This window comes from Xenia sp. Carnegie-2017, unplaced genomic scaffold, assembly GCF_021976095.1.
Source record: "Xenia sp. Carnegie-2017 unplaced genomic scaffold, XeniaSp_v1 HiC_scaffold_22, whole genome shotgun sequence".
NCBI classification, from domain to species: Eukaryota; Metazoa; Cnidaria; class Anthozoa; order Malacalcyonacea; family Xeniidae; genus Xenia; species Xenia sp. Carnegie-2017.
In genome coordinates this window covers 15,700,060-15,720,271 of record NW_025813485.1, presented here as the reverse complement: position 1 = coordinate 15,720,271, position 20,212 = coordinate 15,700,060, and the positions used below count along the sequence as shown (strand labels likewise).

The window sequence follows — 20,212 nt, the reverse complement described above, 5'->3', positions numbered from 1 at the left end:
CTAAAAACTTCTTTTTGGCAGCAAGGCGTTTCGTATTCTTATAAATAACCTTTATCAAATCGCATTTCTTTTTCATTATTTCTTAATATACATTATTAAACTTCCGATTCAAACAAAGTTTCGCTATATCTTATTTCACAAAATAAATTCCTTTATACACAAATTTAAGTTTCTGAATACAATAACTTGCAATAAAGAAAATGTTGAGCTTCGTTTACATCATTATTTGCATTTCATTTGATATTATTGAACCGAAAAAATTCCATTCAAATGTTACAAGGTGATGAACACAAAATGTTTACATTTTGTAAGAATGTAATTATTATACGAAAGGAAGTTTGTTTTGATCGAGCATTGTGTGACGTCACATACAGCTTGGGCGAACAAACTATGTAGGACGTAAAACAGATGAGCAATATTACAGGCTTTTTAAAGCTTTTTTCGTTTTATGCTTTAACAAATAGCAATTTGCTCTTACATATGATTGTGATGCACTTACGTTGCGTAAAGTTTTTTCTCATTTCTGTTTCCGAGCAATGAGCGATTGTCCTTCAAATACGCCAAAGCGGCAAAAAATTGTGGAACGCTTGAAACAACGAATCGATTGCTTTCGTAAACGTCACGATAGCTGCGAAGCACGACTCGAAGAAACTCATTCATCAAGAGAACAAAAGCAACTATTGGACAGTCGCAGATGTCAAGAGAAAATCTTAGAAAACAAAACAAAGATGAACGGTAAAATTCGTCCCGAACCAACAAGTAAAATTGCCGTAAAACTCGAGGAAAATGAGTGCAAATCGTCTTCAAATGCAGTAGGAAAGAGTATGAGCTTGCAGGTAATTTACTTTAACCTATAAATTAAAGTATAATTGCTATAAATAGAGGTCGTTGAATTTCGATTCACTTTATATTTTTATTGTCATATATGCCGCCTGCCTTTTACAATCGTAATAAGTTCTGTATTACCTTAAATATCGTGTTAAACGCCATTTAATTTGAACTGTTCAGTCGATTCAGACGAAAAGAAAGCTCACACAAAATGATGAAACAGATCGACAAAATAATGAAGATTTATCAACCACAGTACCAGCAAAATACAGTCGCTTTGAGAACCCTAGTGATGTTCATTGCAACGTGACTCGTTTCAATTCACTCGATGACTCCGAGCAACATATCGCATCTTCTAGCAATACTATTTCGTATTCTACCATTAATGGCCATACCTCTGATTTTGTGAAACAAGAAATCTCAAAATCATCAATCTACACTAACGCGTCTTGTCAAAACATTGAACAGACGCCAGCGCGAGTTTCGCAACAGTTCAACGGTCCTGATTTTGCTAAATCGACTTTCCCTAACCATAATCAAGTAAGTGATACTTTAAGAGCTTCCGATGAGGCTGTTAAGCAAGAAAGCATTAGTGAGGAAAAGACAGGCAGTGCTGTTTTATTAACACCTAACGGGTTTTTAAATCCAAGTCGCACAAGAACAGACGAAAATTTTCGGTTAATGACAGACGGAGATGGTAGTAATGCTCCATCAACTCGTGGTAATGATGACGATCTTGAAAATCAGCTGAGTTACTTTGAACGTGTTTTGCAAGGAATTAAAAGCCGAGATGAGAGTTCAAATGAGGCAGATGTTACTTCAAATGACAGGATGGCTAATATGCTTGGTTCGACTTTAGTAAATAGTAGCTTGAGCGAAATACCTGAAAAAAAAGCTAATCAATTAACTGTTGATAATAATCCACTGGTACAAACTACTTCTTCTCAACAGTATGGTATTTCACGATCTACAGCACAAGCACTGCAGCAAAGACTTGCTAGCAAAGTACGTTATGAGAGAAGTGTGCCATTAAATACAAATGTTGAACAAAATATCTTGGCATCAACTGCAGCTACTAATTCTCCAAGATTATCGTATCCTCCAACACGACTTCATGTTTTACAGCAGCTTCAAAGAAGATCAAGTTTACACATTTCAAGAAAAATTCCTGGTACAACTACTCAAGCACTTCAGGCACGAAATCCAGCAATGACTTCATTAGTTAATAATTATTCAATGCAAAATAATAATGTTCAATTTTCTGGTGTAGCAACTAATCCCCAGCAGAATATATCTGCTTTATCACATGCAAGTGGAAGGATTCCCCAAAACCTGTTGATGCGTCAGCCACTGCAGCAAGGACAAATGCCTAGTCTACCTCGACATCAAATGAATATGGTTGCACAGCGGGTTGCACAGCAGCAAAAATTACCATTTGCCCAACAAATAACTAATGGTTTACCTTCGTATTCTCATGCACAACAATTATCAAGGTCTTCAGCTATTGATCAAAGACAAAAATTTTCAGGTGGTATTTCATCAACACAAGTCAATCAATTGCAATCCAGCCGGGCATTATCTCATTTACAACATTTTAATCCACCACAATATGGAAATCATTCAGCTTTGCCAAATCGACCAGTAAGATTCCCAAGAGAATATTCTAGTTATGCTTATCAGTTCAATCAGGAAAACAAATTACATTCACATTTTCAAAGAGCATCAAGCATAGATGATTCTATGATGAAAGGTAGATTCCATGGCTTAGATATTAATCGAAGAAATACTTTTACCTTTCAAAGGAGTAGTAGTGTACCAAATCATGCCCACAACAGTGTTTTTAATCAATCTTCTCTCGTTCGACATGATCAAAGTAACTCAAACTTATCAGACATGAATAATAATGGTAGTGAACATATGACCAATCAAGACATGACTCGGGTCCATGCTGCACAAGCATCATTAAATCATCTAAAACGACAGTTTGCTGCACAGTCAAATAATATTCATACCATTAATGCAGAACCATTATACCAAACTAACAATGGTATGATACAAAACCACAAACCACAAGTACCCAATAACCTACAAACTCCATTATCAAATTCATTTTCAAACATGCTTGACATGAAATCTACCCAAGATAACTCTCTTTTCCCTATTCTTGGTCAAGAATTAACAAGTGGACCTGCAGAAAACTCAGATATCGACTCCTTATTAAAAACGCAACCTTCAGAATTTGACTTGTTGAACTTATTACAAGAACCACAGAAAGCTTTACAGTAATAGCTACAAAAATGTTTTAATGATTGCCATTTTCTCTTTAATATTTTATGAAATATTGTACATTTTATATCAATACTATTTTTAATTGTAAAATCTAACTTATTGTTTTTGAAAAACGGCCTTCAGAATAGGGATTTTACAAAATTTAAAAGTAAACTACTTGCCTAACATGTAATAGTGTGAACAACATTCCTTTCAGGAATTGCATTTAATGATATTGTAGCAATAAAAAGATTTAATTAAATGGTATTGTCCTTAAATTTTTGCTACAAGTAATTGCAGAAAGCTGAAGATTTGAAGATGGTATGTCGATATTGGTAACTTGCTCAGTCAACTTGCTTAGCTTATTTGTTCAAGTGGTTCATGCTTGTTTAATTAAAGTACAGTATCAATCAATGTGCTAATCTGAGTGTGCCATTTGAGTAAGCTAATTGGAATTTTCAAGATTATACATTATTAATTTTCGAGTTTATATTTGCTCAAATACACATGTATTGTTCCATTGTTGCATCATAAATTCCGATGAAGGCCTATAAATTACTTTGAATGACGTCATGACATGGTAAGAATTGACATTGTATATAATTCTCGGACGGGGTGCCTTATGGAGTTAAAATTTATTAGATATTTTAAATCATTTGGCTTATTTCTTGGCTGCAATTGAAATTTTGCAAGTCATGGGTCGTACGTCAAAAGATAAACGTGACATTTATTATAGAAAGGCAAAGGAGGAAGGTTGGAGGGCACGAAGTGCGTTTAAACTCTTGCAAATTGATGAAAGTTTTAATTTATTTGAGGGAGTAAGCAGAGTTGTTGATTTATGTGCTGCACCGGGAAGTTGGAGTCAAGTATTGAGTAGAAAATTAATAAAAAAGGATGAATCAACAATTAAAATTGTGGCTGTAGATTTACAACCAATGGCACCTTTACCTGGTGTAATACAAATTAAAGGCGACATTACCAAAGTAAGTTTAAGATGTCATATAAAAACAATACTTAATACTTATATATCATTTTTGTCATTGTGTTGTAGGTTTCAACTGCCAATAAAATAATCAGTCATTTTGAAGGAGAACATGCTGATCTAATTGTGTGTGATGGTGCACCTGATGTCACAGGATTACATGATATCGATGAGTACATTCAGGGACAACTTTTGTTGGCAGCTCTTAATATTACCACACATATCCTTAAGCCTAAAGGAACTTTTGTGGCAAAAATATTCAGAGGGAAAGATATGGATCTTTTGTATAGTCAGTTAAAAATTTTCTTTCCTCAAGTAACAATAGCTAAACCAAGTAGCAGTCGAAACTCAAGCATTGAAGCATTTGTTGTCTGCCGCGATTACTCTCCTCCAGAAGGATATACACCAAACATGTCTAATCCTCTATTGGATTACACACAAGATCCTGTGTTTGAAAGGTAAATCATCAGATCTCTGCTGCATGTACATATGATAGAATATATCGAGTAATTTAATGACAGAACATTTTGTTTTCATTTTTTGATTGGAAAATTTGATTGAAACTAAAAATTGAAATAAACTTCAATTTTATATTCAAGCCAATTTTCATTGTTTATTTTTCGAAACTTGGCACATTTTAAGCAATTCCAGAACAGAACAGGGATATGTTTATGTTCTCATGTATAGAAGTATTTATAGAAACTCCTGAAACATAACAATTTTAAAAGCTTAAGTAAGCTTTGAACAAATGATTTTGTTGATTAGAATGGATGAAATTAATTTGGATTGCTGCTCATTCAGGGCCATCCCCAGAACATTACTTGTGTCTGTGGCAGGGGGGAAGGGGGGTATTTATTCATACCATCATTTGTACCTGAATAATTTCTTGGTGATTGCTTTAAGTGCTCATTCATCATTGTGCTGATGTGTTTGGTTTAGATTGGAAGGTGTCAATCGTTTCATTGTCCCTTTTCTTGCTTGTGGTGATCTCAGTGCCTATGATTCTGATAAAACCTATGATGTGAGTACAAATGATGATGAGAAATATGTTCCATTACCTCCTGTTCAAACTCCTATTGATCCACCTTACAAAACTGCATGTTATCTTAAAAAGAATAGCTTACTTGTTTCTCAAAAACCTGTGAAAATGGAAGAGGAACAAGAAGATACTAAAGAAGCCACAAATGATGTTTGATGCTACCTAAATCATAAATGGTTTTTATAACAAGATAGTATTTGATTACAAGAAATTCAAACAACTTTGAGTTTGTCAAAGTATTTAAAGACATTTGAAATATGCGTAGTAGCAGCACAGCAAGTCCGTTTTTTACTCAACCAAGAAAATATTTTTGTGTTTTACTATTGGAAAAACAATAAATACAATTAATTTTCTAAAGAAAGACATAATAATTTTGCTAAGAATTGCATTGTTGGAGTAAAGGATTAGACTACTTTGCCACAGAATATGCGAACAGTCACATTTAGTCATTTACTAGGTTATTGAAATAACTATAATAAAGTTGATTTATTATGTCGTTTTCAAGTAATAAACAAGCTTAGCACAAACTCCCAGATACTGTGAGAAAGTTCTGAGTTTGCAAAGACATTTTGATGGATGGAAATGCGTGATTGCGGAAGCCTGATTGTTGCCATTGAATTCTCTTGAACGACAGTGGTTGTTCAGTGTGGTTGTTATGCTTTATCAATAAAGTGAGTTTGATGTCAGATTGTTATCATGAGAATCAATATTTTTAAGGAAAAAAGACTAATGTATTTATTTTTCCAAATTTTTCATTTTTTGTTCGCATTTGGATTTCTGATTTTTGGTTTGATCGAGTTTGTGAGCAATCCGCCGTATTTTGATGGCTATGGTGATGCCAAAGACTCTCAAAAACAACTACCTAAAGACCTGTTTCAGGTGCGCTTTACACTAAATACAGTCATAAAACAAGAAAGAAATCTTTATGAAAATATTTATACATGAGAACTTAATTGCGATTGTAACCAAAGAAGGAAACAAAGACTTCGATTCTTCAAAACATTTTCAATGTTTATGCCATTGTTGTTTATAATTAATTAGTTAATGAAACACTGAGATTCTACCTTTCATTGAACCATATCTGTCATATCTTAAATTGGAAGTTAGCAATAACTTTTACATTTTTTTTTTGCACAGAATGATCCTAGAGTCACCAATGAGTCTGTAGGTATTTTTTATTATTGTGTTGTTGTGATGCTGTATGGAAATTAATGAAAGTATTAAATATTTATTAGTAAATTTTGTTTGTATGTCAACAGCATGTTCTTCGTCTTATGGATTTGCCAATATTCCTTATGATCATGGTAAGTATTATGCCCAAGTTTTTTTAATCTTAGGTGCATCTTGTTGTTCATTTAAAGAATAGTCTTTTGTTATTTTTAGGCATATTTTACTGTTTGTTCTTGGCTGAAATATAAAGGACTATCTTGGTTGCTCACTGCTAGCATGAGTGTAAATCTTGTTTGTTTTTTTATTGTCAACTTCTGGTTTCAGGAATTTTTCTCTTGGAAGTAAGTTACAACACATGGTATCTAAGGGGAAAGGGTTTAAACAATTCTATCAAATCACCCCATGTACCTTTTAAGATTTACATTCATTTTTATATTTTACATTCAGCAGCCATGTTGTTGTGTCTGGCAGCATGGAGATAATTTCACATTTATTTAGGGGGGGTGGGGTGGAATCTGATACTTAGCGGAGTGGAAACCCCTATAGGTCACCGAAAAAATCCATCAGTCAACTTTGGTATGATATATATAACACAGTGGCTGTAACATCAAAATTAATTACTTAAATTGCATTTGACTGCATAAAATTACATTTTTTAACCCTTTACTAGATAAGTTTTTTCAAAAATTTGTTCTCACTACATTTGGTGATTGTTGCAAATCTGCCACCATACCAAGTCAAGGGTTAAACTTTGCAGCTAGTTCCATTGAATCATTGATATCCATTACTAGTTTTTGCTTTGCTATTGTAGGTATTACAGTTCTCGTAACTTAGGACTTGAACTGCAAGTTCTGTCATTTACTCTGACAGCATCATCAATATTTATGGTTATATTTTACACAAGACGAAAAATGCCATTTAAACTAAAAGTGAGTGCATAGCTTTTTTATATAGTCGCATTTTTATTTTAGTGAAAGTTCTTCAACCTGCCCTGCCATAGACTTCATTCTTCTCTAACAAATTTAGTATTTTTAACTCCTATAGCGTTTTTTAAATTTGCAAGCAAGAAAAGCTTACTCTTGACAATTAAATAACTTTGTACTAAAATATGAATTAAATAAAAATTCTGTCATTTTGTAGTCTTCGTTAACCATTCAAGCATTTGGTGTCGTTCATTTGGCATGGAATTTTGGCGTTATTTTTATAGTATGTTTCACATGCCTTCTTCTCTGGTTTTCAAAGTTATACATATCATGGGCGTGTTTTAGAACACAATCTGAAGTCATGAAACTTTGTGAAAAAACAAATATGGTACGATGTATGTCTTTGAAGATGCTTGAAGAATATTTTGAAGCAATTTCAACGACAACCTTCATTATTTTTAGGTGCAATGTTATTTTTGCAAAGAATGTAATTTTAACGCGTTTTCTCATTGCGCTGCCGAAGAAAATTACAGATCGTTTCATTGTGAATCGCCACGAAATTCGACGAGACAGGTGTGTATTTTTTATGGCAATTACTTTATTTTGTTACCACCAAGATGCTTAAGTGACTTTTGTTGTATTTATTGTTAGCAAGCTTTTTGTATCTTCAACTACAATGTTGGAACTTACACATTTTTAACTGGTAAGTTTTGTATTGATCAATAGCTTGTCATTTTATTATACAATTTGCTCTTTTGAATTTTCTCGTTCTTTGATAGCGTTATTTCTCATTATTTTTTATGTTGTATTGCTTTATTTACAATGAGTGAACAAAAGAGTACCCCCTCCCTAGCCCATAGAAATTTGTCGTTAGCTCAGAGGTTGGGATGTTGTTCGTCAAATTTTGAGAATTGTGTCAAAATACAGATGAAAAAAAAAGAGAAACAAAAATGTTTAGCGATGGTCAACTATAAATTTAATCAAACAATTAAAAGAAAGGTTCAGAGGTTGCCAAGTTACCTAAAAAATACTAATAGACGAAGCAATTTAACAAAAGCAATTTTGATAAGCGTTTAATGGAGCACACTTTCAAAAATTTGCCAATGATAGAAAAAGTAGAGACCAGTAATATTTATGAAAAACGTCTGACATCACACGGCAACTAGTATCTACTCCAAACTAAGAGCATACCACTCTCCCCTAAAAACTATGTAACTCCACCCACCACACCTAAAAAACTATGGTGGATTCATCCCTGAAATAAAAAATTTTCTTCACCATCATGTAATATATTGATGCCTTCACGTAACCTTATTATTTTCACAGGGGGGGGGGGTATTTTTATCCCCCCTGTATTATGGAGGTGCGTTTCATACATTTTGTTCATTTATTTTTACAGTTTTCGCCTATGTTGGAGGTCTCTGTATATTTCTTGCAACATTCTCACAAATTCTTATTCATTACATCATCCGGTTTTTCAATAATTCCTTTACAATTATTCGTAAATTATTTTCAAATCGTCATAAACGTGAGTTGTTCATTCAGTCAGAAGACACTGAATCGTTGACAGGAGTTGAAACTGAAATGCATCACCCTAGTATTGATCTAATGGATAATATTCAATCTGGATATGATGTTCCTTGTCAGACTGAGAGAAATGATGAAAATGACTTGGGCAATATTTTGTTAAATGCATCCATTGGTTAAAGAGGTTATAGAAATTAACAATAATCATGAAATTGAATTGTTTAAAAAAACATTGTATATTATGTGAAAAATTATTGTATTATTGTAAACTATGATGTGTAATATACTATAAATTGAAATAAAACTACTGTTGGAAGATCATAGCATGGCGTTTTAGAATTTCATGGTTTTGAAACAAAAAAAATAAAAAGTATGTTTTAGAGGAAATTTTCTTTTATTTCTGTCAAGAGGCTGTTTTCGTATTCGTGCTTGAGATTTTTTTAATTTGGTTAAGAAAAGTGGTTGGTAGCCATAACCTTACAAATAACGTTTTAAAGCTCTGTTTTGGTTATTTAATGTAGTGTTGCACTGATGCAAAAATGAAATGGACGTCTATAGGTTTAACCGCAGCTAAACAAGTTTTTTAATGTTAGCCGTGAGGAAAAATTTCATTATTTACTGAACTACTCAAACAAGGAAAGGTAGAATTGCTATGCTTGTGAAACAGGTTTTATGTACCAAACAAAAATTAACAAATGTTCAAATGGAATAAAATATGAATGTTCATAAAATTGTGTTAACAAAACTGAAATGGTGAATGTTCACAGTTAACCATTCACTTGTTTGGTGAGTGAGGAATCGGTTTTGCAGGAAGAATTCCACTGGCAGGTATGCTGTGATAATTCAAGGTTCCTCTTAATGCAGAAGCTCCTCCACGAATCAAGTTATCTAAACTTCGACGTTTTGAGTTAATCATTTTATTCTCTTCCAATTCCATAAGATTTGATATAATATCTCCCTTAAGCTGCGAGGAAAATGTGTTATTCATTTTAATAAATAAGCCATGTAGAAATCTCTCGTTTTGTTAAAGATATCGAAAGTTTCATACATTGAGTATTTTATCTTGTCCGTTGTCATCTGTTTCTGGATTTTCTTCTTTGAGCAATCCTTCCATCCGAGCTTTCTTATGGAGGTCACAAATGCACCCAAACACCTGAAAACATACATTACACAGCAAATTTCTTAAAATTATTCCCCATTGTTCATCATAAATCAAAACCTTGCTATCACCATTGTTGTTTATTTTCTTGCATCAACCAGACAAACGTATAGTCAATGAAATAAAATATTGGTTCTAAGATTACAAAGTTTCATCATCGTAAGAAAAATATAACCATACGTTTAAAAAAGATAACGCTATTCAGACATCGTGAAACCATGCCAGTACTTAAATAAATGTAAAGTGTTCGCCTAAATTTCAGCAAAATAGCTGAAGAAAAGTTTTTATTTACAAGAGTTTGTAAATGAATATTTAACCTCAATGATTTCATTCTTCATGCGCAAGTATTCAACGAGATTGTCTTCAATTGCAGTAAGAATGATAAATATATTTTCTATGTCTTTGATACGAAAGTTTATATCATCCATTTCCTAAATAAAACAATGAAATATGACATTTTATTGTTAAAGATGTTAAGAAATGATATAAGCATTTAGCAATGAACCTTACCGGCTGTTGGTAAGGTTTTTGATTGAAGAAAACAAATGGTGATATGTTATCAACTTTAACGATAGGAGTGTTTATATCTTTATCTATTGTCAAAACATAAATTATTTTAACTGTTATATTAAGTGTTGTATACTTCCAATTAACTATGTTCTATCTATTCAGATAATACTACCATTTTCTTGTTTTCCGACAACAACATCATGTTCATAAGCCTGTTGTTCTTCTTTCTTTACATCAACCATGGCAAATTCCTATAAATTTCGTGCATCCAAATGTAATTTATCTGAATATTTGATGGCTGAATAAAGTTTATTCAAATTGTCACTTGTAAAGCTTACAAGATTTGTTACGACAACAGCGACCACCAAATTTGCAAACACAAATGCTCCAATAGCGATAAACAAGTTTAGGTAAAGTGTACCTCCAATGTAAGTTGTACCTCCGCTCTCCTAAAATAAAGCTACATTAAATTATTTAACGATATTTGACGAATGAAAATATTTTTAAAATGTTATTTCACTTTCGTAAGATTAGCTCACGTTTGTCAAATATCAACACACGAGGAGAACTGCTGAACAATGCGTCAAGTTTAATTTGTCTACTTACGCTGAACTTTTCGTTGATCGTAATCCAACCATCCAACGTTAAACAGATAAAGAGTGAAAACATTGCTGATGGAAGATGAAAAAATGAAAGTTTTTACATCAAATCTTTTTGCCAAACATGGTTAACAAGAACAACAGTTACAATACAGTGGTTACAATGCCATAAACACTAGTCACCGTACAGTGGCTTCAGGTCATGAGCACTAGTCACCGTACAGTGGCTTCATGTCATAAACACTAGTAACCACACAGTGGTTTCCATGTTATGAATACTAGTTACAATTCAGTGGTTACCATGGCATAAAAACCAGTTCCCACACAGTGGTTATCTTGCCATGAACACTAGTTACCATACAGTGGGTACCATGTCATAAACACTAATCATTAACTTATCATACCAATGGTACATTTTATGGGTCTACTCACAGAATAAAAATCATAGCAATAAAGATACCTGAGGATAAATTATTGAAATTTTCTGGCATGGTTTCACGAAACAACGTTATACCAATCACAGAGAACACCAACATTATTATTACTAGTAATAACACAATATTTGCCATATCTGTAAATTAAAACAATATTTAGTTTAATGATCACTGACTCACCGTGAATTGAAAACCACATGTGCATTTAGACAGCATTTTGTGACACATGCTGCAGTCCGTCTTACGTAATACCTGGAATCGACTGGAGTATTGTTTGAACGACTATTTGTAATCCTGGTAATGAGCTGATACTAAATGATCAAATGGAAGGATTTCGTAAGTATTTGAAATCAACGTTTGTGTAAGATAAATTTAATTCTTAAGATAACGTGATGATGTCGTGCTGGTGGCGAGCTTGTCCTCATAATTGCTAGAAATTTTTCTGTGATAAATTGTTCTTGCATTCATCGTTACTTGCAGAAAAAAAGTTTGTGACAAAATTAGTTAAAATATTAACTGTAAAGGAAGTATCTATTTTTTATAGAAACAGAACTTTTTCATGATCTAAAATATTGGGATTTGATCATTTATTTATTTGGGAATGAAATTTTTTTAATCTGCCGCAGGGTGCCGCAAATACTTTTTGACTTCCGCCGGAAGTGTGAAAGATTATTGATACGATGGTATTCGAGCGATGCAACATTCATTTAGAAGAAATAGATGCATAGAAGCGCTGATTCGGAACTGAAACGTTTCAAGACAAAGAAAAGACTTTAAAACATTAACCGAACAACTATCAACAGTTACATTGGTGGATATAGGTTAGTAAAATTAATGCGTTTTATCTTAGCTCATTGTTAACGGTTGGTCATCAACGATCGACACTTAAAACTCAATTGATCTTTTCCTGTCAAATCAGCACATTCCTCCACAATGCGAACAAAGTCAGAAAATCCGAAAAAAATCTCATCGAAAGAGAATGTTTGGCAAACAGAACTTCAATGTGATGACACAGATGAATCTACCATTAAAATAAGCGAAACATCAGTGAAATCTGATATGAACATTAAACTGATAAACGGTTCATTCGAGAATACAACGACGCAAAATCATACAGATTGTGAGACAACTTTCACATTTAAAACATTGCTACCGTTTGATCATCTTAGATGCAAATGTTTTGTTGAGAAAAAAGATCAAGCAACACAAACATTAAATGCGACAGTACGGGAATGTGATGAAAGTTTGGCCGTTAACAATGACGACAATATATCATTAGATTTACCATCGCCAAGCTGGAGTTCAGATTCTGAAAGTAGTTTACCACAAATACCAGCGAGAAGTAAACCTTACAGTTGTTCTATTTGTACTAAGAGTTTCCCTACGCCATCCAAACTACGACGTCATTTATTAATTCATTCGGGAGAAAAACCTTATTCGTGCAATATATGCAGTAAGCCGTTTAATGACCCTGCCAATCTTAAACGTCATTATTGGAGTCATGTAAAAGAAAAACCATTTGTCTGTTCAGAATGCAAAGGTGAATACATGACAAAACGAGACGCAATGATGCATTTGTGTCCAGCTAATAAAAAACGAAAACGTTAGAGTTTCGTGACCTTTTTATCATAGAAAATCAATGTAACTTTAAATGCTGCTTATTATGGCGATTTAAATATGTTAATATAGCACCCGTCTTGCTGTGTTGGCAGTTAAGTAAAAATATATTTATTCAGTAAACACTTATAATTGACTCAACAATTTTGAAATATTGTATTGATCACGAAAATTTTTCTTCGAATATTTTGGTTTTTTTTTCTATGAAAGATTTTCATAGCGTAATATAGACGCTTGATTATTGTATAAATGATTTAATGTTAATATTGTTGCGTTTCTAGCTACGTGGGTGATTTTATCTTCTTTTTGTGTTTTTTCCTTCATCCGTGTCGTTGTGAAATAAATAAAACTTGAATTGAGTTGTACTTTTTACATTATTTCCGTTTAAAGTCTTAAGCCTAATTTCTTTAATATATAAGTTCAACTTCCTTTTCAGATCTAACTTGTTAACAAAAACAATTTTTACTGCCATAAATGAACAGTTAAAGTTATCTTGCTTTACCTTCTCAAGCTTCGGAATGCTCTCAATACTCGTAAAATTCTTAGCACTCCTCGGCTGCCCGATCCTGAACCAGTGAGTACTGTTTTAAAGACGAACATCTTTAACAAAAATACTCTACTTGTAACCATTTAAAGATAATATTAGTAAGTTCTTAAAAAAAATATATAGTTACTTTCAATGTTTATGTTCCGGGAACCTTCTATACCGAGCGGAAATTCTTTTAAACTTACAAAGCGATAAAAATTTACGAAATTTTGCATCTATAGCTTTCTTTTCAAGAACTAGATAATTTGTAGCAATGATTTTTTTATCAACTGACTTACTGTGTTTTTGCCAGCAAACATTTTTAATGAATTCAATGTCTTGATAAGAACAAGTCTCAATTTTTTGACGATAGATCAAAATATTTAACAATTCTTACGCAGTGAATGAACACTATTCAGTTAAAATTGTCTCAAAAAGAGTAATTACTGTGCTAAATGGTGAAATACTAACGCAATTGTTCTTAAAAGAACTGTTTAAGCCAGAAAACTAAACAAACAATTCTAAAATAATTGTGTGTTTTTAGTTAAGCTAAAAAGACACTACGCATTTCGGCATATTGTCTTTTACCTTAAAAAACACAATTATTTTAGAATTGTTGGTTTAGTTTTCTGCCTTAAACAGTTCTTTTAAAAACTATTACGTTAGTATTTGGCCATTTAGCACAGTAATTACTCTTTTTGAGACAATTTTCACTGAATAGTGTTCATTCACAATTTTTAATTTGTCACCACGACAAAGTCTCTGTTTTACCATTATTCAGTGAAATGGTCTTAAGCTTCAATGAAAATAATAACTTACATGGACCAAGGAGTAATGCGCCGACAATACAGAAATCCATAATGTTCCATCCCATTTTCCAAAACATGAAAAATCCATGATACCATTTGAACAATATTTCGCACACAAACACAGTCATTAGAGTTTGATCAAGAACAGAAAATACATGCTTGTATTCTCTCTCCTGAAATAAACAAAAAAATAAAACGAAGTGATAGGGAAATATGGAAATGTAAAGCATCTTAGATCACTACCAGATCTTCATTTGTTTCAACAACAATTAACAAACTATTTGCCAAAATTGCAGTGAGGATTGCTGTACGAAAATGTTTATTCGATAATAAATTTCCCATCAGCTCGTTAGATGCATATTCCTCAATAGCTTCATCATCTTGGTCAACAGTGTCCCATAAATTTTCTTCCTGTATATCGTGATCACTGAGGACTTGTTCACTAGGCTGTGGTTGGTTTAATAAAATAGTTTTCAGTCAGTTGCCATTTTCATATGCAAGTCAATGAACGATAAATAAAGATTCAGTCATCATACACATACCTCCATCTTCTCTGTGTGAAAATAAGCTTGGAAATGTCTAGAGGAAAATAAGAATGTTTCTTTTTTTAAAAAAATAGAAATCACAAATACAAATTGCATTATGGTTTGGACTTTGCACTTGGACATATCGGCTGGTTGTCATTTGTTGAAGATGAGATGGTGAGATTATAAAAACACTGACCTTTGCTTAATGTCATCTATCTGGACTGAGCGTTACTGCCAAATTTACTATATTTTTCATATTAAACAACGTAAAATGTTTGTAAAAATGCCAATATAATCAATGAAGTTATTGATGCTTCGATATCTCAATGACTTTTTCAACGTCAGATTCATTACTGAATAAATAGGAATAGTTTTATACGCATTCAACTTTTATAACTTCACTTTTAATGAGGGGTTTATTGATATGGAACCATGTCCTTATTCATATTGAAGAGAGAAACATGAAAAACAGTTGTTATTGAAAGCAGTTTATCTACAAACTGAATCAACTGATAACCATCATTTTGCAGTAGTGTTTCGCTAAAAACAAAATATCGAGACAATTACTTATTGTCATTGACATCTTCATCAGATTTTGCCTTGTTCTGTAAAATACGGCCTATACGCGACTTCCATTTGAAGGCAGACTTGGCTTTCGTAACAATCTAAAATTGCCATTGATAAAAAAATTATTAAAAAATATACATGATAAACGAGAAAAGGATGAAAATCGCGATTATTTAACTTATGTGATACAAACATTTGTAATATTAAGGGATTTTTCTTTGATGTTGGACTCTGAGTTTAATAATGAATTGTTGTGAATGACTGTTGAGACTTGCACCTGTAAAAAGATTTTCGGCACCGTATTGATAACAATTAAACATGAAATCTAATATCAAGCGATTCGAAAACTTTTGCACATCTTCATACCTCTTTTAATGTGCTGTCAGAAGAAGTAGCCATATTTTCAGTTTGTCAAAAGATGCAGATAAAAATGGAAAATAGTTCAAGAAATCTACAAAGTTGACAGTTGAAGAAAAATGTTGTTGTGACGTATGTGGTGACGTCATGTTAATGTTCAACATCAAGATGGCCTCTCGTTTTCAGTGTTTTTATCCACGTTTTTATCGCATTTCTACCGTTTCTACTCGTCTTCTCAACTTTCAACTGTAAATAAAAGTAATGGGGAGTAAGCAGAGAGATGGTATACAACTGGAACGTGCCTTTTTGCTCAGATTACCCGAGGTTTTTAATAAAATTGTGAAAATAGTTCTACTGTGATTTCTCTTTTCTAATTTTCAACAGTCAACTTTTTTATGTCCGTTGATATTGCTCGTAATAAAACTCTATAACTCTGTAATTTTTAAAACGAATTCATCACAATGTGTCGAGAGTATTTTTTAATAATAAATTTAAGCTCCCTACAGTTGGAGAGAAATGTCAGTTTAAGGTTTTATGCTAGTTTGGACTTTTGTGTCTGTCACATCACAAGTCGATTTGACATTGTCTTTGAAATTGATTTTAATATCTCTATGTATTTTATTTTAAAGCACCAGGCAGAAATGACAAGAAAATCTCTTCATGCAGGATTTGTGAAAGATTATTTAAGTATTGAATTCCAAGGTATAAAGATCCTAATTAAAAAATCAGTTTGTTGAAGAAATAATTTTTAATTCTTTTTTTTCATTTTTACAATAATACAATTCACTGCTCTTATTTTGATGGCTACCATCTTGCAAACTGATGGTTGCAATGTTAAAGTTTGTAGTTTTGATAATAATTGTATTTCTTTCAAGACGGCAATCGTCATGCAACTGTTCGAGTTGGAAAATCCTGCCTTTCAGGAAAGGTAAAACTCTTTTATCATTCATTTTATAATTATCATTACTTCATATTGATCTTAAATCTCATTTCATAAACAGTTAATGGATTTGCCTACCATAGTTGAGTCACACAAAACTGTGGACAAGAAAAGTTTCTATAAAACTGCTGATATTTCCCAGGTATGTAGGCTTTTTAAGAGCTTTATTTGACATGCATGTAAAAATCCTTAATGAGATCTTTCTAAGTAAGGGAATTATTCTATAGCTAATAAATTTTAAACCTAAAAAATCCAACTATCAATATAGTATATAAACTTAAAGAGTATTTTATGTAACTTGAAAAGCAAAAGAAAAGTGATTATGTCGAGAAGTGTTTTGGTCATTAGCTTGGGCATTTTGTTATGGATTTGGTACCACTCACTACTGTGGTGGTACTGACTACTGGTGGTACTGACTACTGTGGTGGTACTGACTACTGTCGTGGTACTGACTACTGTAGTGGTACTGACTACTGTGGTGGTACTGACTACTAGTGGTGACTACTGTGGTGGTACTGACTACTGGTGGTACTGACTACTGTGGTGGTACTGACTACTGTGGTGGTACTGACTACTGTGGTGGTACTGACTACTGTAGTGGTACTGACTACTGTGGTGGTACTGACTACTATGGTCAGTCTGAGGCTGTGTGAAAACCATGCATATTTATTTTTTGATTAGAATTAGTTTATGTATAATGTTGATGGATTTTCCAATTGTCAAATTTATTTATTTATTTTGAATGTCTTAAGATGTTGTTGTGCAGTAATGAAGGCAACAATGAAGATGTAGATGTTGAAGAAACAGGTCAACAATTGTCAACTCATAAGAAAGAAAGGAAATTCATGTTTGTTCATGGTGGTAAGAATTATTTTCTCTCATAAAACAAGGAAATATTTCCACATATAACTTATCTCAGACTAATGTTACAGGATGAACAAAAGCAAAGATCTTATAATTGTCTTTATATAATGCTTTTGCTTTTGAAATAATATTTTGGATTAAGAAATCGACTAATGTACTTATATTTTCAAAAATATTATAGTAACACCACCTTTAAAGAATGTTAGAAAACGAAGGTTTCGTAAGACAGCCAGAAAAAAGGTATAGAATATGTAATATTTGGGGTATATTTAACTAATTAACACTTACTGTAACACTCTTAGTGTATAACAATCACTGTATCTTTTCCTATTTTGACAATAATTTTAGAGTTATTAAAAATGTTGCTTGATATTTCAGTGAAACATCATGGAGGCTGTACCAATTAAGCTAACTAATTCCCTCAGCTGATAAAAGGATTATATGTTTAATTTATATGTTTTTAAGCATCATCTCCCAATTTAGAGATGACCTTAACTTTTTCTTATCATTATATAGCAGACATTGACACCTGTTGAGTAGTCTTCCAAAATGTGTTAAGCTTTAAAACAGTTCTTTTAAGAACTACTACATTTTTGTTTTGATCATTCACCATGGTATTTGCTATTTTTAAAATAATCAGCACCACTGTCTTGAAAAGGTTTATCTGAAATAGCAGTCATTGAAATGAGTTTATAGAAAATGTTAGCATCATTTGATACTGGTGTGTGTTGCCATAGGTCAACCATCTTTCTTTTTGTAGAATCAAGAAAGCCCCGAAATTGAGAAGGAATTAAAAAGATTGCTGAGAGCAGATGTTCAGGCTGAAAGTGTTAGTATCTTTTGATTTTAAAGCTGTTTTCACACACAAAAAATAGAGGCATTAATAGGTGAATTACTGGTTTAATGACTTAACTAGTTTCTTAGCTTATGAAGTTGTAGCAGATGAAGAAAAAACCGAAGAAACTCCAAGGTTTGCAAGCAATATATCCTTATACAGCACCAAAATAAACATTTATGTATATATTTAAAATTTGTGTTAAAATGATCGTCAATCAGTAAAACATAGCTTCAACTTTAATTGCTTGTATTTTTTAGTTTGATGTCATCACCACTCGGTAACCTGGGAAATGAAATGGATCATTTGGCTTTTCTGCAAGAACCAATGAGTGACGAGGAAGATGATTTAGATGTTGAAAATATTTTAAAAAACTCTTTACCATCTAATCCAGTAGAAACAACATCAGATCATGATCAGGGAGGTGTTAGTAATTCACTTAAGGACAATGAACAAAAAATGGAGATTTCATCACGTGAGTAAAAAATATATCAACTGTAGCTAATGATGCAACTTTCAAAAGTCCTGGGTTTTTTGTTTACTCTAAATACTTGATTAGTATTGAAAGGATTTATGAACAGATTAGTATTGAAGATTTAGAATATTGAACAAATTAAGTTGCGATTAGCCTTAGGGTGTGTAGTTGAATGTACAGGGAAATGTCCTGTATCCAAACATCATCTTTTTACCTATAAAATCGTATAATACTGTTTTCATCAGAACCATTATCCCAAGGACGTAGATTTGATGTTTCTCATGAATTGAAGAAAAAGATTACAGCTCAAAAGGCCCGGATTGACAGTGCTGAAAATCCATTTCTAAAGGTAATGTTTTTAACCAAAGCACGTTTCACGAAAAAACATCATTAAGATGTGTAAATTTTGATGAAAATTATCTTGTATTTCTGTGTGTATTTTTTCACGTTGTTCAATCATCGTACTATTTTCTTTCTTTGCAGCAACGGTTTCAGCAAACACTTGCTAATCTAGAGCAACAATTGAAGGAAGCAGGAAATGTTGACCATTAGCTTATTTTAATCTCAGATTCTCAATATCGATCATTTTTGTAAAGTACTAGTCCGTCTTCTCTAAATACTTATTTCGCCCTAGCTTTTTATGATGAAGTACAGATCTATTCTCTGTAATTTACTGTAACTTAGAGAGGTAACTTACTGACCACTTAGTGTATATGGTTTGATTTATAATTATTACATTTGTCGTGATTTTACAGTTAATCTTCTCTTATGGATTTTGTTCTCATTTTGCTGTGAAACGGGTTTCTTTTGAGCGAGAACTGATTTTTTGAGCGCAAAGTTTAGTTCATATCCTACTTTTAGAAAAAAGGCGAACTCAAAATTAGGAATATTTGTTGTATTTCTCCTACATCAAGTTTCACGAAGTGTGACTAAAAAATAAATCGCTCTTTAAACGTCATGACAACATGATTTTAGCGTTAAGTTATTTTCTCACATTGAATTATCGTTTCGTCGTGGTTGTGGGCTTTTAATGGTGGGCACAGTCGGCTGTGAGTTAAACGCAAGAACTGCTGTAAGCAACACTTGGAAGCATTGAAGTGTGAACGTAAGGTGTGGGTGACCTGATTATGAAATGTGATTATATTGAAATGAAAGAAGTTTATGTTTTATATTTCTCTGGTTTTTCTTTTGCTCATTTACAACCAATCAGAAAGCTTATTCGAATCATTTGCTTCCCTTATTGGTTAAACAATATC

At 32.5% G+C, this 20,212-nt stretch overlaps 5 protein-coding genes across 6 annotated transcripts; 4 read left to right on the top strand and 1 right to left on the bottom strand.

Annotated features, from left to right (window-relative positions):
* The first annotated feature begins 369 nt into the window (after positions 1–369).
* Positions 370–3,358, top strand: LOC124446698. Its single transcript, XM_046997552.1, has 2 exons — positions 370–836; positions 1,009–3,358. Exons 1-2 carry the CDS (start codon positions 537–539, stop codon positions 3,112–3,114), a joined length of 2,406 nt encoding a protein of 801 aa, XP_046853508.1. The 5' UTR covers positions 370–536; the 3' UTR covers positions 3,115–3,358.
* Positions 3,359–3,671: 313 nt separating this feature from the next.
* On the top strand, positions 3,672–5,629 carry LOC124446528 (putative tRNA (cytidine(32)/guanosine(34)-2'-O)-methyltransferase). Its single transcript, XM_046997371.1, has 3 exons — positions 3,672–4,079; positions 4,148–4,536; positions 5,018–5,629. The coding sequence occupies exons 1-3, from the start codon at positions 3,792–3,794 to the stop codon at positions 5,271–5,273; spliced, it is 933 nt and encodes a 310-aa protein (XP_046853327.1). The 5' UTR covers positions 3,672–3,791; the 3' UTR covers positions 5,274–5,629.
* Positions 5,630–5,731: 102 nt separating this feature from the next.
* LOC124446527 lies at positions 5,732–9,060 on the top strand. Of its 2 annotated transcripts, XM_046997369.1 has the most exons (9): positions 5,732–5,996; positions 6,255–6,281; positions 6,377–6,421; positions 6,501–6,628; positions 7,099–7,216; positions 7,428–7,598; positions 7,673–7,783; positions 7,862–7,913; positions 8,610–9,060. In XM_046997369.1, exons 1-9 carry the CDS (start codon positions 5,814–5,816, stop codon positions 8,915–8,917), a joined length of 1,143 nt encoding a protein of 380 aa, XP_046853325.1. In that variant the 5' UTR covers positions 5,732–5,813; the 3' UTR covers positions 8,918–9,060. The 2 variants fall into 2 exon arrangements, with proteins under 2 accessions (XP_046853325.1, XP_046853326.1); XM_046997370.1 differs by lacking the exon at positions 5,732–5,996 and having other exon boundaries at positions 6,256–6,285.
* On the bottom strand, positions 8,955–14,939 carry LOC124445204 (cation channel sperm-associated protein 4-like). The gene is made up of 13 exons (XM_046995912.1): positions 14,934–14,939; positions 14,635–14,838; positions 14,402–14,564; positions 13,559–13,637; positions 11,692–11,750; positions 11,466–11,576; positions 11,013–11,077; positions 10,745–10,855; positions 10,579–10,657; positions 10,407–10,489; positions 10,214–10,327; positions 9,786–9,890; positions 8,955–9,701 (listed from the first exon to the last, which is right to left on the bottom strand). The coding sequence occupies exons 1-13, from the start codon at positions 14,937–14,939 to the stop codon at positions 9,513–9,515; spliced, it is 1,368 nt and encodes a 455-aa protein (XP_046851868.1). The 3' UTR covers positions 8,955–9,512.
* A 1,055-nt stretch (positions 14,940–15,994) lies between these two features.
* LOC124445533 (transcription initiation factor TFIID subunit 7-like) lies at positions 15,995–19,715 on the top strand. The gene is made up of 11 exons (XM_046996260.1): positions 15,995–16,166; positions 16,472–16,544; positions 16,718–16,770; positions 16,844–16,924; positions 17,535–17,643; positions 17,828–17,886; positions 18,407–18,479; positions 18,571–18,616; positions 18,742–18,956; positions 19,202–19,305; positions 19,440–19,715. Exons 1-11 carry the CDS (start codon positions 16,104–16,106, stop codon positions 19,506–19,508), a joined length of 945 nt encoding a protein of 314 aa, XP_046852216.1. The 5' UTR covers positions 15,995–16,103; the 3' UTR covers positions 19,509–19,715.
* The last annotated feature ends 497 nt before the right edge of the window (positions 19,716–20,212 follow it).